The sequence below is a fragment of the Girardinichthys multiradiatus genome, chromosome 6, assembly GCF_021462225.1.
Source record: "Girardinichthys multiradiatus isolate DD_20200921_A chromosome 6, DD_fGirMul_XY1, whole genome shotgun sequence".
Classification (NCBI taxonomy): domain Eukaryota; kingdom Metazoa; phylum Chordata; class Actinopteri; order Cyprinodontiformes; family Goodeidae; genus Girardinichthys; species Girardinichthys multiradiatus.
In genome coordinates, this window is record NC_061799.1 from 17,511,900 (window position 1) to 17,526,703 (window position 14,804).

General features: G+C 44.7%; 1 protein-coding gene across 5 annotated transcripts in view; it reads left to right on the forward strand.

The window, feature by feature from the left end:
* LOC124870688 (SPRY domain-containing SOCS box protein 4-like) overlaps nucleotides 1-14,291 on the forward strand; it is a 120,340-nt gene extending 106,049 nt beyond the window's left edge. For all 5 annotated transcript variants that reach the window (XM_047369512.1, XM_047369514.1, XM_047369513.1 and 2 more), the window contains exon 3: nucleotides 13,872-14,291. In XM_047369512.1, coding sequence (XP_047225468.1) covers nucleotides 13,872-13,999 — 128 coding nt within the window. In that variant the 3' untranslated portion in view covers nucleotides 14,000-14,291. The remainder of the gene's footprint in view (nucleotides 1-13,871) is intronic.
* Nucleotides 14,292-14,804: the final 513 nt, after the last annotated feature.

Consider the following 14,804-nt stretch of genomic DNA (forward strand, 5'->3'; position numbering starts at 1 on the left):
GAAAGTTGTCAAACATCACATTATGGCAAATGCTTTAGTTAATTCTAACTAAAGCAAGTTAAAATTATAGCGGACCCTTACTAGTTTACCTTCTGGTCCAGTTAATTAGAAAATGGTGTCTTATTCCTTTTTACCTGGATGATATATGTGAAATTAAAATAGATTTTTTACAGACAATTATGTCTCTATTTTTGCAGCTTTTGTGTTTGTTAAGAAACATCTGCAACAAAACCACTTGTAATACACTGCAATACATTCTTGCAACAAATATATGTAATGGAGAAAATACAGTCAGGATAAGTATTCATACCCCTCACAGATTTAGGCTCCAATTCATCTTTTAATTTTACCAATTTATTTCCTCTGGCCGACCTCTAATATTAATATTCTGGAACAGCCCCAGCCATAGCCAGCCCCTACTTAAATCTGATCAATCTGATGTGATCAGAATTAGTGGAGGAAGCTAAAGGTTAGGGTGATGGAAAGGAGGTCTTGCAATATCAAAACTTATTTCCAAAGTGGGGACAAATTATTTTTCGACGTGCTAGTTAAAACAATTATTTAAAACAGATAAATTTTTAAAGCTGATACTCCTTTGATATTTATTATCTATTGAGAGATGAATCTCTCATTTCCTGTGAGAAACAAACTTAATAATGAAAATAATCATAATCCTCTGTTAATGTGAAAAGGGAATGAACAACATTGGTTCTCTTTCAACATTCGCTTTGGTATCTCACTATGGGGACACGCCTCCAGCGCCTGTCCCCCAGAAGCTCTATTGCATTACACCAGTCTGACTGGCAGGTGGTAGTGACGTCCGCTCCCATGGGAGGGACTTCCTCCCAGTATAAAAGCCCAACGTCACGTAGGTGATCTTCAGTCTAACACCTCTTCTCGGTCCCAGAAGCACCTCTCAGACGGTCATTATGGTAACTATTTAGTTAGCTTAACTGTTCACAGAGCAAGCTAACAACCCGGTCGCCAAACACTTCTCAATAACTGTGCTCGACTGTTCTTAGTCTATTCCAATGCTGGTTTGTTGCCAAACAGCAGCGCTGCAACTGGCCACCAAACTAGCTGTACTCTTAATGGAGCTTACGAAGTTGTGAAACTTGCACTCGTTCTCACCATGAACAGAGTCAAGCCACCATCTAGAACCTGCACATGTGACAACCTCATATCTGGGGCAGATATCCATTCTGTCTGCGCTTCGTGTCTGGGGCTGCAAGATGTTCGGGATGCGTTAGCCTTAACTCTGCATAACCGGCATAACCTTAAATCTCATCGGCACAGGCTAACGCGCCAGGCCAGCCTGGCAGAGGTTGATCCTGTGGTGGGATAGGCCAATTCCCCACCACCGGAACTTACCCTGACTGATGAGGGAGAGCCAACCTTGGCTAGAACCAGCTGGGGTGATCAGCTTGATGCTGTCGCGCCACTAACTGACCCAGAGGAAGACGAGGCCATACTTCCAGTTTTCAGTGCTTTTGCTAATGCCCAGTCTGAATCTGAAGTGGAGCCCATTAGTCTCAGGTCTGACAACGACAAGCAGGACTGTGAGCCTTATGCTATCCCATCGTCTGCAAAGCCCTTGGTGATGGGTGACACCAGTCACAACGGCTCCCCAAACCTGACTGCAGTGGCCCTGACTCCTGTAGAACCTCTGTTGGCATCTCACCTACACCCTTCACAAAAGTCAACCATGACAGCGGCAGGACCCACCCTTCCTTTTAAAGCTGATTCTTTTCAGTCCGCTCTAAATAAGAAAATCTACAAGTGGTGACTGCATCGGTTAAAGCCTTGATCGCTTTCTTGCTTCTCCTCGCTTACCAAGCGGAGTTATAGGAGCAGGTGATTTGTAGACCAATGGCTGATATGTGGGATGCATTGTGTGTGGTGACGGACCTCTGGCTGCATCTCCACAGAAGCACTGTCCAAGCCTCTGGGAGAGCCATGGCCCTGATGGTTACTCAGGAGAGAGCTAGATGGCTGAACCTGTCTAGCCTGTCTCAAAGGGAGAAGAACCCACTCCTTGACACCCCCGTGGACCCGAAGAGCTTATTTTAGCCCCACCGTGGCAGCCATGCAAAAACGCTGTGAGGAGAAAAAGAGAGAAGGTTAAGTGCTCAAACTGTGTCTGTCCAGAAAATGGCTTCTACTGCAGACATGACAGGAAGCCGTTCACGCCTCAAATCATCTCCTCCACATCCCATCCAGGAACAAGTTCTTCCCACAAAGCTACCAACGCCCTACCTTCAGATCCTCCGCCTGCACTAAAGATCTCTGAGGAAGATGTAAATAGGCTCTTTCAGCGCATGAAAACAAAGAAAGCTGGAGGACCTGATAACGTCTCCCCATCATGCCTGAAAGCCTGTGCAAATCAACTCGCTCCGATCTTCACCCGGATCTTCAACAAGTCACTGGAGACGTGTGAGGTCACCTCCTGCCTCAAACGATCCTCCATCATCCCGGTGCCCAAGAAACCCACCATCCTAGGATTAAATGACTACAGGCCTGTAGCCCGAACGTCTGTGGTCATAAAATCCTTTGAACGGCTGGTGTTGAAGCACCTGAAAGACATCACAGGCCCCCTGCTGGACCCCCTGCAGATTGCTTACCGAGCAAACAGGTCGGCAGATGATGCTGTCAACCTAGGTCTACACTTTATCCTGCAACACCTCGATCGTCCAGGGACGTACCCCAGGATCCTGTTTATAGACTTCAGCTTGGCCTTCAACACCATCATACCAGACATCCTCCACCAGAAGCTCACTCAGCTCAACGTCCCAGCCTCCACCTGTCAGTGGATCAACTGCTTCCTGACGGACCAACAGCAGCAGGTGAGACTGGAGAACATCTTCTCCCGCAGCAGATTAATAAGGGTTGTGTTCTATCCCCACTCCTCTTATCCCTGTACACAAATGATTGCACCTCAGCGGACTCGTCCGTGAAACTCCTGAAGTTTGCAGACGACACCACTGTCATTGGTCTGATCCAGGACGGTGATGAGTCGGCATACAGACAGCAGGTGGATCGGCTGGTACACTGGTGCAGTCAGAACTACCTGGAACTCAACCCACTCAAGACTGTGGAAATGGTGGTGGACTTTCAGAGAACACCTCCCCCATACACCCCCCTCACTATCCTCAACAACACCGTAGCAGTTGTGGACCACTTCAGGTTCCTAGGAACCACCATCTCTGAGGACCTGAGATGGTCTTCACACATAGACACTGTTCAGAAGAAGGCCACAGCAGAGACTGTACTTCCTGAGGCAATTCAAGAAGTACAACCTTCCACAGGAGCTGCTGGTCATCTTCTACACTGCCATCATTCAGTCTGTCCTGTCTTCATCCATCTCAGTGTGGTTTGGCTCATCCACAGGACAGGTGGAGACTGCAACAAATAATCAGGACTGCAGAGAGAATAATCAGGGCTGACCTTCCCTCCATCCAGGACTTATACAGGTCTAGGGTCAGACAAAGAGCTGCAAAGATCTCTGCATACCCAACACACCCTCCACATAAACTATTTAGAGTTTTACCTTCAGGCCACCGCTACAGAGCACCGTTCACTAAAACCAGCCGCCACAGAGACAGTTTCTTCCCCCAGGCTGTTTCTCTGTTGAACATTCAATAGAGTACCAAACAACAGCATACAGATGGTGCAAATGCACCTTTTTATTTATATATGTGTATATTTGTATACTGTATATATGTATATTCTGTAATGCAAAAACAAAAACCAGAGAGCAAAGTGTACCGGAGTCAAATTCCTTGTTTGTATGTACAAACTTGGCAATAAAGCTGATTCTGATTCTGAAAAGCGTTGCCTCCTCCCCACCCAGCACCCCGTATGCCTTTTGCCCAAGCAGGGGCTCGACTGGTCTGCCGCATCCCCAAATGCCAGCCTCAGCCACTGTCAGCGGACCGTGGGAAACAGACAGTTCAAAGGTGCTTGGGGAAGGAAGCCATTTACTTCCTCGGTGACACTGGGAGTCCAAGCAACCCCTCCCGCCACTGTGAGCACGAAGAAAAAGAGACGTGGTACCTAGAGAGCTATCTTCGGGGTTGGAGAGCACCTGTATCCCCCCTACCATGAAATGTCCTGTCCCATTTTTAGTTCAGAACACCTCGTTCAAGGCAACTCAAACAGCCTGCACAGCCGATGTTGGTGCTCACCTTTCAGAGCCAACCAAAGCGGAGGAAGATCAAAGCCACCGAGAGCTCATTGGAGCCGCAGCTGTGGCCAGAAAACACACACCAGTGCACAAACACACGCCAGTGTCTCAAAACACGACCTTTCCCCTTCACAACATGTTCAATAAAGTCATTTTCTGGCTCGCATCCAGGCCTGGAGCCGAGGGCGCAGCCACAAAAAAACATTAAAAATGTGTTAAAAATAACACAATGAGCTTCCTCCGTAGGGTGGCCGGGCACTCCCTTAGAGATAGGGTGAGGAACTCGGCCATCCGGGAGGGGCTCGGAGTAGAGCTGCTGCTCCTCCACATCGAGAGGAGCCAGTTGAGGTGGCTCGGGCATCTATACCGGATGCCTCCTGGACGCCTTCCTCGGGAGGTGTTCCAGGCATGTCCCACCGGGAGGAGGCCCAGGGGACGCCCTAGGACACGCTGGAGGGACTATGTATCTCGGCTGGCCTGGGAACGCCTTGGGCTCCCCCTGGAGGAGCTGGAGGGGGTGTCTAGGGAGAGGGACGTCTGGGTGTCTCTGTTGAGTCTGCTGCTCCTGCGACCCAGTCCCGTATAAAGCGGAAGAAGTGGCCCAGGGGCAAGCCCAGGCTAAGAGTTGTAGCGGAACAGCAGATCTCTCAGCCGGTGTGACACAGTGTTTACATAGAAGCACCTTTAGGTCCACTTGCAAACAAAACTCAGCTGTGGCGAGGCAGGGCATCAGAGTGGGTGATGAGACTGTATCTAGGGGATATAGGCTCCCATTTGTGACAGCCCCACCCCGTTTCAAGTGCATATTACAATCATCAGTCCGCACGCATCCTGCAGGAGGAAATAATTTCTCTGCAGCAAAAAAGGGCTGTTCGACTGGTACCACAGGTGCAAAGCAGAGACGGTTTTTACTCCAGATACTTTCTCGTGCCGAAATGGGGCGGGGGTCTGCGACCAAAATTAGATCTGCGGGCTCTGAACACATATTTGAGACGGTATTCGTTCAGGATGCCTTGATGATGACTTGAAAGACGCATATTTTCATATCCCTATATACCCCCCTCACAAAAAATACCTACAGGGATAGATATACGAGTATCTGGTACTTCCCTTTGGCCCTCAATGAGCCCTCGTGTGTTCGTGAAATGTACCGAGAAGCCGTGGCGCCTCTGAGGGAGAGACAAATACATCTGGCATCTTAAAAAGACGACTGGCTGATTGCAGGTCAGTCTCCAGGAGAGCTCATGACACATGACGAGATGCCTACTTCACATCTGGCAGCTCTGGGTTTCACAATATATTGGGAAAACAGCATCTTAACCCCAATACAAGCAATCACCTTAATTGGTCTGTCCCTGAATTCAGTTGAGTTCAGAGCCCGCCTCTCGGTAGAACGAGTAAAAGCCTTTCAGGCTTGTCTTGCACTTTTTCGCGGAGGAACACAGGTGAAGTTTATGTTATGCCTGCTGGTTTATGCCTGCTGGGTCTGATGGCGTCTGCACTGGCGGTCATCAAATTTGGCTGTCTACACATGCGCCCGTTTCAACGGTGGATGGCATCACTCAACTTGAGACCCACACGCTATGCTGACTGCAGGGTCCTGGTTTCTTTCACGTGCACATGCTCTGAGACCGTGGAAGTGCCCCGGGTTTCTAAACACCTGCGTTACCATGGGAATCACCCCGATGAGGAAGGTAATTACCGCAGACACCTTGCTGACCGGTTCGGGATCCACTCACGAAGGGATGATGGTAAACAGCGTTTGGAGTTCACAAACACAGACAGCTCACATAAACTGTCTGGAGCTCCTGGCCGTAATGCTGGCACTGAGAGACTTTTTGCCCTTTATAAGAGGGCACCATGTTTTGGTCAGAATGGACAACACAATGGTAGTTGCATACATCAACAGACGGGGGTCTTCGCTCGCTTCATTCAAACTAGCTGGGACACAGGCTGATAATATGGACCAGCTCCCACCTACTGAGAGCGACTCACGCGCTAGGGGTAATGAACAGAGGTGCGGATTTGCTCGAGGGGCAATCCCCGCTACAAAGAGTGGAAACTCCACAGCGAGGTGATGTCCCAAATGTGGGAGAGGTACGCCCGAGCGGAGGTCGATCTCTTCGCATCAGGGGAAAACGCTCAGTGTCCAATGTTTTTCTCACTGACGTTGCAACGGGCTCCGCTTGGGCTGGATGCTCTAGCACACAGATGGCCACCGGTCCTACTGTATGCTTTCCCCCCACTAATACTGATGATTCCTACTCTCGCCAGAGTGCAAGAGGGGAAACATTCACTCATTCTGATAGCTGCCTGCTAGCCAGGGAAACACTGGCTAGCGGAGATTTTTCAGATGCTACACAGCGAGCCATGGTGGCTCCCCCATGCAGAGCTCTCCTGACGCAGGCAATATTTCATCCGCATCTGGAACACATGGCCCTATGTGCCTGGCCTGTAAGAGGTTAAATCTGGCTGTCAGTAGGCGTCCCCACAACGTCATTGACACAATTCAGAATGCAAGGGCCGTTTCCACACGTATCGTGTGTGGGGGTAAATGGCTGGCATTCATGGGTTGGTGCACAAAACCTATGGTAAGCGCAATGCAGAGCCCTGTGTCGGATATTTTTACTTTTCTCTCCAGACGATGTCGGATAAAGGCTTGGCTTTGTCCACTGTGAAAGTTTATTTGGCTGCTTTTTCAGCTTGTCACGATGGGTTTGGTGACAAAACAGTGGGGCAGCACCCACTGGTGTGTCAATTCATGAAGTGTGCACGACGGTTCTGCCCAGTGTCTAGGAGCCTCGCTCCTTCATGGGATTTACCTATGGTACTCCATGTTTTGTCACATGTGCCATTCGAACCATTGCAGCAGGTTGAGCTCAAAGTGCTCTCCTTTAAAATGGCCTTATTGATTGCTCTGGTATCTGCTTAGCATGTGAGCAACATTCAAGCTGTCTCAGTGAACCCGTTCTGCATGCAGTTTCTGGGTGGGGACTCGAAGGTTTTACTGAAACCTAATCCTGCCTTTACTCCTAAGGTTGTGACGGCTTTGCCGTGCTGTGCCCTTGAATTATTGGCCTTCTACCTATCACCATTCTCCTCTCAGGGGCATGAACGACTGCACACATTCTGCCCAGTACAAGCCCTGCGGTTATATGTGGAAAAAACAGCAGATTTTCGCAAATCAGAACAGCTGTTTTTGTCATGGGTTTCATCACATAAAGGAAAACCACTCACAAAACAATGCCTTTTCCATGGGATAGTGGGGGCTATTACTATGTCTTATGAGAGCAGAGGCCTTGCACCCCCTTCAGGTCTGCAGGCTCACTCCACTCGTGGTATAGTCTAATCCTGGGCGTTGTTCCAGGGTTTACCTGTAGAGGACATATGTGAGGCTACCAGCTGGGCGACCCCTCACACCTTCACTAGGTTCTATAAACTAGATGTCACGGCACCCATACTGCCTCACAGGGTTCTGGGTGTGGGTTCCACATTGACATGAATGCAGGATGCATCTGTTGGTCTTCGAGTGAGCTTATCTGGCAATACGGGAGCAGAAATATCCCATAGTGAGATACCGAAGCGAATGTTTAGGTTAAGGATTTAACCCCGGTCCTCTGAAACATGAGTGAAGGATCTCACCAAATCACCCTCCTTGCCTGGAGCGAGGAAGAGGTGTGCTTACTAGACTGAAGATCACCTACGTGACGCTGGGCTTTTATACTGGAAGGAAGTCCCTCCCAAGGGAGCAGACGTCACCTCTGCCTGCCAGTCAAGACTGGGGTAATGCAATAGAACTTCTGGGGACAGGCGCTGGAGGCGTGTCCCCATAGTGAGATACTTCACTCATGTTTCAGAGAACCGGTGTTAAACCCTTAACCTAAAGTTTTAAAGGTACACACACTAGTAAATGTAACATATGCCAATGAAAATGTTGGATTTGAAGTGCTGGATAGTCCTACCTCTATATCTGAAAAAGAGCCAGGTAACCACCACCGCCCAAGAAATATGTGCAAAACAAAAGGTTTAAATTTAGCAGTAAGAGGAAGGACTGAAATTAGATGAAATAGTTTTATTATTTTATGTAATTCTATGTAATATTTAATGGAAAGATCTGTAATTACCAATGCACAGAACTGCGGTATTATTTAAATAAACTAGCTAGACTCTCTAGCTTCCAATTTAACTATAACAAAACTTCACAGCCAGAGTTCTTCTCACAAATGTAGCAGAGTTAATTAGATCTAGTCAGTGGTGGAGCAGAGAAGTTGATGATCCCTTTCTCTGCTGTTCAGGTTCACAAATATGAGGCAGTTGTTGAAGAGCCTTAAACGCACTATAGATCCAGTTTCCATATACATTATATAAGCATCTAAAAACTCCTTTTTCTTCTCCTTTGAGCAAAAACAAGCAAAAGAAAAACCTTTAAACATTTCTCTGAATACTTTTTACCTTTTAAACCTATTTCTTTGTCAGGTTTTATTTCACTTCCGGTCCTCCCCTCAGGTTAGTTTTTACATCCATCATTAAAAAGTGATGCTGCTCTTGCCATATTTTGCCCTCACTCCCAATATCATTTTACAGACAGTAAATCCGGCTCTTCACCACTCTGTGCTGCATCTCATTACCGTCATACTGCTTTCCCCTATGACTCGTTGTTCCCGCTGCAGCAGATCAGGGGTCCCAGTTCATCCTCATAGAGAGATGTGTAATCAGAGCAGAAGTTCCTTATTACAGGGGGGTCCCTTGTGACAGGATGTGGAAGAGGTTGCTGGTTTGATTCTCAACATTGACAACAGTAGGGAGAACCTGACAAAAGCAAAAAAGAAAGACAGCGGTTTTCCTGTTTTCCTTTTATTAGAAAATTCCTATAACTTTTTTAGACATTCTAGACTAACAAACACAGAGAAGAGAAATGTTTGCCTATTCTCTAAAGCCTACTATTATTAAAAAATGAAACTCCAGTTGAACTAATTTAGCAACTAAATGCATAAACAGAAAGCTTACCTAATGTAATGGAAAGTGCATGAGTCTACTGGTCTTATTGAGATATGTAGCTCTTCCTAACTACTCTGAATGTGTAATGATGCAGATGCAAATGACCCAGTGGCTGATGATCCACAGTCTGTCGCTTTATTAGCTTTTCTCATTTAGACAGAAAGTTCTAAGATCAAACATGATGGAATTGGAGTCATCAAGTGAGATTTGTTTTTGCCTTGATTTGTTGAGTATTTCTATAGAAGTTATTAAGCCCAGCAAATTACAGTTATAATGCAATACAAGGTCATAATTCACATTTGATGGCAGCTGATAATTATCGAAGAGTGTTTTTCAGTTTGCCATTTAAAGAGCTGCACAGTCAGCTAGAGGTGGAACAGCATACACAAACACCTTGTAATAGTCAGGCTGCGGTCTGGGCTTGGATACAATATAGTTAAAACCAGGGATGAACCAAGCTGAGATTTTGTGACCAATTTCCAATCACTGATTTAGTAAAGCTTTGACTTTCTAAAAGAAACTCTCTGCTTCACTGAAAATCTACAAATGCAAGAAATTCCTTCAGGCTATAGGGCGGATGTCTCTGTATAAATGAAATCCAAACTTTACAAGAGACGGGGTACACTGTTTATTTGCATTTTTCAATTGCTCCGTTTCAAGAGAGAGTATATTAAATTATTATCTACAACATCCAGTCAAAATAATCTAACTACATACTAAACACCACAGCAATACTGACACAGCTAACTGGGTTTCTTTCTCATAGTAACATCCTCCACGGCAATACATCAGGCCAACCTTTTGGCACTTATCTTTGTCATGTTCAATAATCAGAAAAAAACAACTGATTTTCAGTTTCCAGCCAGCCAGTAATCCAGCCACTGATTACGATTACCATCAGATTTCTTTATCGCTAAAGAAGAAGGGTAATAAACAGGTTGTAAACATTTCAATGTACAAATTACACAACTTTTAGCTGACAAAGAATAACTAATCCAGGATGACCCAAAAGTTAAATTAGAATATCTTTGGGTCTCATTGTACAGACAGTCATAATTGAGATACATTACAGAAGCAACTGTGGAAGGTAAAGCTGATGAGTCTCAGCATTGCAGCTGAAGTTGAAAAGCTCTGGAGTTCCTTTGATTTCAACTTCCTATTTTAGGAGATGGGAGTTACAGCTAGTGAATCTTTTCTTTCTCAGTCTACTTTTCACTGGTAGTATTTCACATTTTCAGTGTTTTTCTCCAGAGAGAATAAAAAGCAGGAGACACACACACAGATGAGACTGGCTCCCTCCTGAGAGCAACCACACAGCTGTCTGCTCACACTGCCTCTACATAACAGAAACTACACTGAAGAGCCTCCAAGCACACTCAGATTAATTGGATTCGCTATAAAATTGCTTCTTTTGACAAGTGCACACACACATACACATACACTCTGTTAGCTCCCTGTGATTAAAAAATTGTTGTAGCGTCTTTAGCAGCAAATGGAAGTTCTCAGATCCAGTTTAATAAGTATCCTGCACTCACACAAGGGCTTTCATCAACAAATCAGGACAAGAAATGGGCTTTTCATTCTCTAAAAGAGGTAGTAATAAGCCTCTTGTGCCTGAACTAAAATAAGCCTTGTTGTGCTTGTTTTCATACAGCAGAAACGATATCCTTAGCATTCATCTTCTTGTCAGTTTTCGATGTTTTGTTTCCAGCAGATTTAGTTTGGAATCAGTCTCAAGCGAAGATTGTTTGTGAAGAGATAGACGAAGCAAATTATCGGCATTTTTTTACCCTGTTGGAACAAAAAGGGGCATTAATCACAAGCAGGTGTCTGTAAACACTTTGTGCCTTGCTGGTCACTGGCCAGCTTAGCATCTCTGTTCTATTTGGAGCCTGCTTTGTTCTTCATCCGCTTTCAGACTGTGAATACAGCAGAGTCCACTGCATACTGTTCGTATTGTGTGCCATTAAACATACATTTCAGCCTTAGGCTCATGTTACAGGCACCAATCAGGCAGAAAATTATGACCAGTGACAGGTGTATTTATTGTCTTGTCATCATGACATCTGATGATAGCTGAGACATATTAGGCAGCAAGTAAACGTTTTGGCCTCAGAGATGGAAAAATAAGTAAATGTTGGGATTTGAATGAGGCTGACATTGTGATTGATAGATTTCTGCATCAGAGCATCTCCAAATCTGCAGCTTTTGTTGGGTGTGTTCCCAAACTGAGTGATCAGCATCTACCAGTGGTTGTATAAGTAATCAGCAACAAATCATTTTACTTAGCTATCCACTGGATTGGTAGGAAAAGAAACCTTTTTGTAAACCGTCCATCCATTGTCTATACCCGCTTGGCCGTGTGGGGGATGGGGCGGGTGGTGGGCTGGTCCCCGTCTCCAGTGATCATTTGGCAAGAGACGGGGTACACTATTCATTTGCATACTTTTTTGTAAATGAACAGAAAAAATAGTAAAAGATTTATGTTCTGGTTTTATTGCAAAACTAAATAAAATCAGTTGATAGCAATGTTTTGCAGTATAAACTAAATTGTGCTGTAATATTTTTTTAATCAAGTAAAAAATGCCAAGATCTTATGCCTTTTTAGATGAAAGAATTTCTTTTTATTTTCTAGGGTTAATGAGATGAAATAGCTTTTATTCCTTAGACAGTTGGCTCAGCAAAACAAACAATTTGAGGGCGTTTCATGTTATTTTATGGTGAACATAATTAACTGAAGTACACGAAGTACACTGTTTGACAGAAACACTGTTGCTCTTTCCATCTAACTGTCCACAAGTTGGAAGCTGTGCCTTTTCTAGGTGTTGGTGAGCATTAATGTGACAGTGACAGTGCAAGGACACACAGCCATGATGAGTGGATTATGTGCTGTGACTCTGAATGTGTGTGTCTTTTATCCTGTGGGTTTAACCTTGAACACATGCATGCAGAGAGTGATGCAGCTTCAGGGGCAGGTGGTAGAGGATGTCCAGAGTTACAACAGGTGATGGCACTGTGTTTGGTGTCCTCAATAAGGACACACAGGAAAATTTGAACTGATGGACTGTCTCTGCTGTAGCATCCTTTAAAAACAAGCATTAAGTTTTTAAGATACAGACGTCCTCTCAGAGGAGATCCACGTCAACAACTGTCTCCCTTTATAACTCATAAACAAATAACAGAAATGTGGTGCTTGTTCTATGAAGCCACTTGAGACTGGTTTCAAATGAAATTCATACCCAAAAACTGTTTACAGTTTGGGGAAAAAGCTGTTTTTGTTTTTATAGCTGATTTCTGTGTTCTGTAAATGTATTCAGTCCATGTTTAAGATGGTGGTGGTGAGGTTTCTTAGTGTTTTTCACTGATACATCCCACGCAGACCCTTTTACTGGTTAGTTGACTAGGTAAAAAATTTAAATGAACATTTCCAAAGTTAAAATCAACTTCAGACTTTTTATCATTTCAACTGCGAGGAAACAAAATAAAACTTACCCATCAAAATGCAGTCAGCTGTCAGATTTGCAATATGGTTTGCATCTGGTTTCCATTAACTTATGTCATTAAAGTTCATGAAATGCAGCCATTTTCACATCCGTCACATTAGTGCTTTGCAAAAATATTCAAACCCTTGAGCTTTTTCACATTGTGTCACATTACAAATACAAGCTTTAATTGTTTAGGGGGGTTCACATGTTAGACCAACACAACGTAGCACATTATTTTAGAGTGGAAGGAAAATTAGAAATTGTTTTGAAGGTTTTTTACAATCCAAAACACTTAGAGTGCATTTGTGTTCAGCATCTATGAGCCGGTATTTTGGGGAAGCATCTTTCGCTGAGTTTACAGTTGCAAGATTTTTAGACTGTTTCCACCACCAGCTTTGCTTTCTGTCTTCTTGCTGAAGAAAAACCGTGCCACAGCATGATGCTGCTACCATTGTCAGTATGGGGGGTTATGTGTACTGTTGCTTTTCTGTCACAAATGTTATTTTGCATCTAAAAGTACTTTTATGGTCTAGTCTGACCAGAGTCCTTTCTTCACCACTTTTGCTCTGTTCCCCGCACTGCAAGCAGGACTTTTTATGGATTTCTTTCAGTTATGGCTTTCTTCTTGCCAGTCTTCCATAAAGGTCTTGTTCGTTAAGAGCACATCTAATGTCAAAAGATTCTCCCACCTGAGGTGTGTATCTCTGCAGCTTCTCCTGAGTCACCATGGAGCTCTCAGCTGTTCCTCCTATTACAACTTTACATTGAAGTTTGTGGTTGTAAGCTGATATCAAGGGGAGTGAATAGGTTTTATAGGTCTCTGGAAAAAAACTGGACCATATTTCAGTCACTTTTTTGTAATGCATCCTCCTGCTTCCTCTGTGGGTGGTGTGCTGCAGCCTCCAGTATCTGTTACCTCCCTAACAGTTCCCTTGGAATGGAGATGATCATCAGTGGAAAAAAATTTGGTTTGCTTCTGTTTTCAGTGCATTACTCACACTAATGATTCAGTTGTTCATAAGCTCAGGACTCATTAGCAACATGTGTAATTAATGCATGTAAATAATTAAAGAGCCCCTGTGTTTGTCTTTCATTCACTTGGAAAATATAAAGATATGTTGTGCATGTATGAGAGACAAAAGTCAGGTTTAAACATCACAATTTAAAGTAGCTTCTTCAATCCTTTCTGTTCTCTCTTTCCTCAGCTGAGCCCCTGCCTCTTATGGACCTTTGCCGACGTGCGGCCCGTCTGGCGTTGGGTCGGGAACGGCTCAAGGAAATTGATAGCCTCCCTCTGCCTCAGTCCCTCAAAAATTACCTCCAGTACCAGTGACTGACACCAGCAGATCCAACTGGGACAACAAGGACACAGAGTAGGACACCAGAGATTCTGCAGACGGACGATGAAAGGGTGAACTTGAGGTCGCACAGAGAGGGGTGATTGATTGAAGAAGGTCTACACTGGAACACAGCAGCTCTCATGAATTACATACAAGGACGGAGAGGGACGACAGCAGATGAACTGGAGGGAGTTTTCAAACCAACAATCTGACCACACCAGCTTCTTTTTTTATTTTAGGCTGCTTTTTTGGTTTTAGAGTTGAAATAAATTATTGATGACAGTATCACATCAGTGTCTCTTTCATCCAGATTGAAAGCCCATCCTCTGATGGCACAGTCCTGCTAAATGGCGAAAGCAAACATCGCCATCTAGTGGTGAGAATAAAGAAACAGGACAAAGTAAGCACACTAATCCCATCCATGGAGGCCTTCCTGACATACACTTAGTGACCATATCGCTGCAGCTGGTTTGTGTTCATCATCCATGCTGGCACAGGCGGCCGGCAACAGAATCAACATGTTCATAAGAAGTTTAGGACTGATGTTGTTTTTATGTGAGTGACCCCAGGCCCGCCCATCAGCTCGCACTGATTACAGCAACACACAGCTGGATGGTATGTGGGCAGTTCAGCACGACAATTTACAGTGAGCGAAGCCCTTTTCAGACATCTAACACTGCCTCTCTCACTGTTCTTAATCTTTTTTTTAATATTTAAATTAAATCTTTCTTGTTGGACGCCTCAGCATGGAGTTTGGCATTAAATTATGAAGCCAAACATAGTTGTATCTCTCCCAAT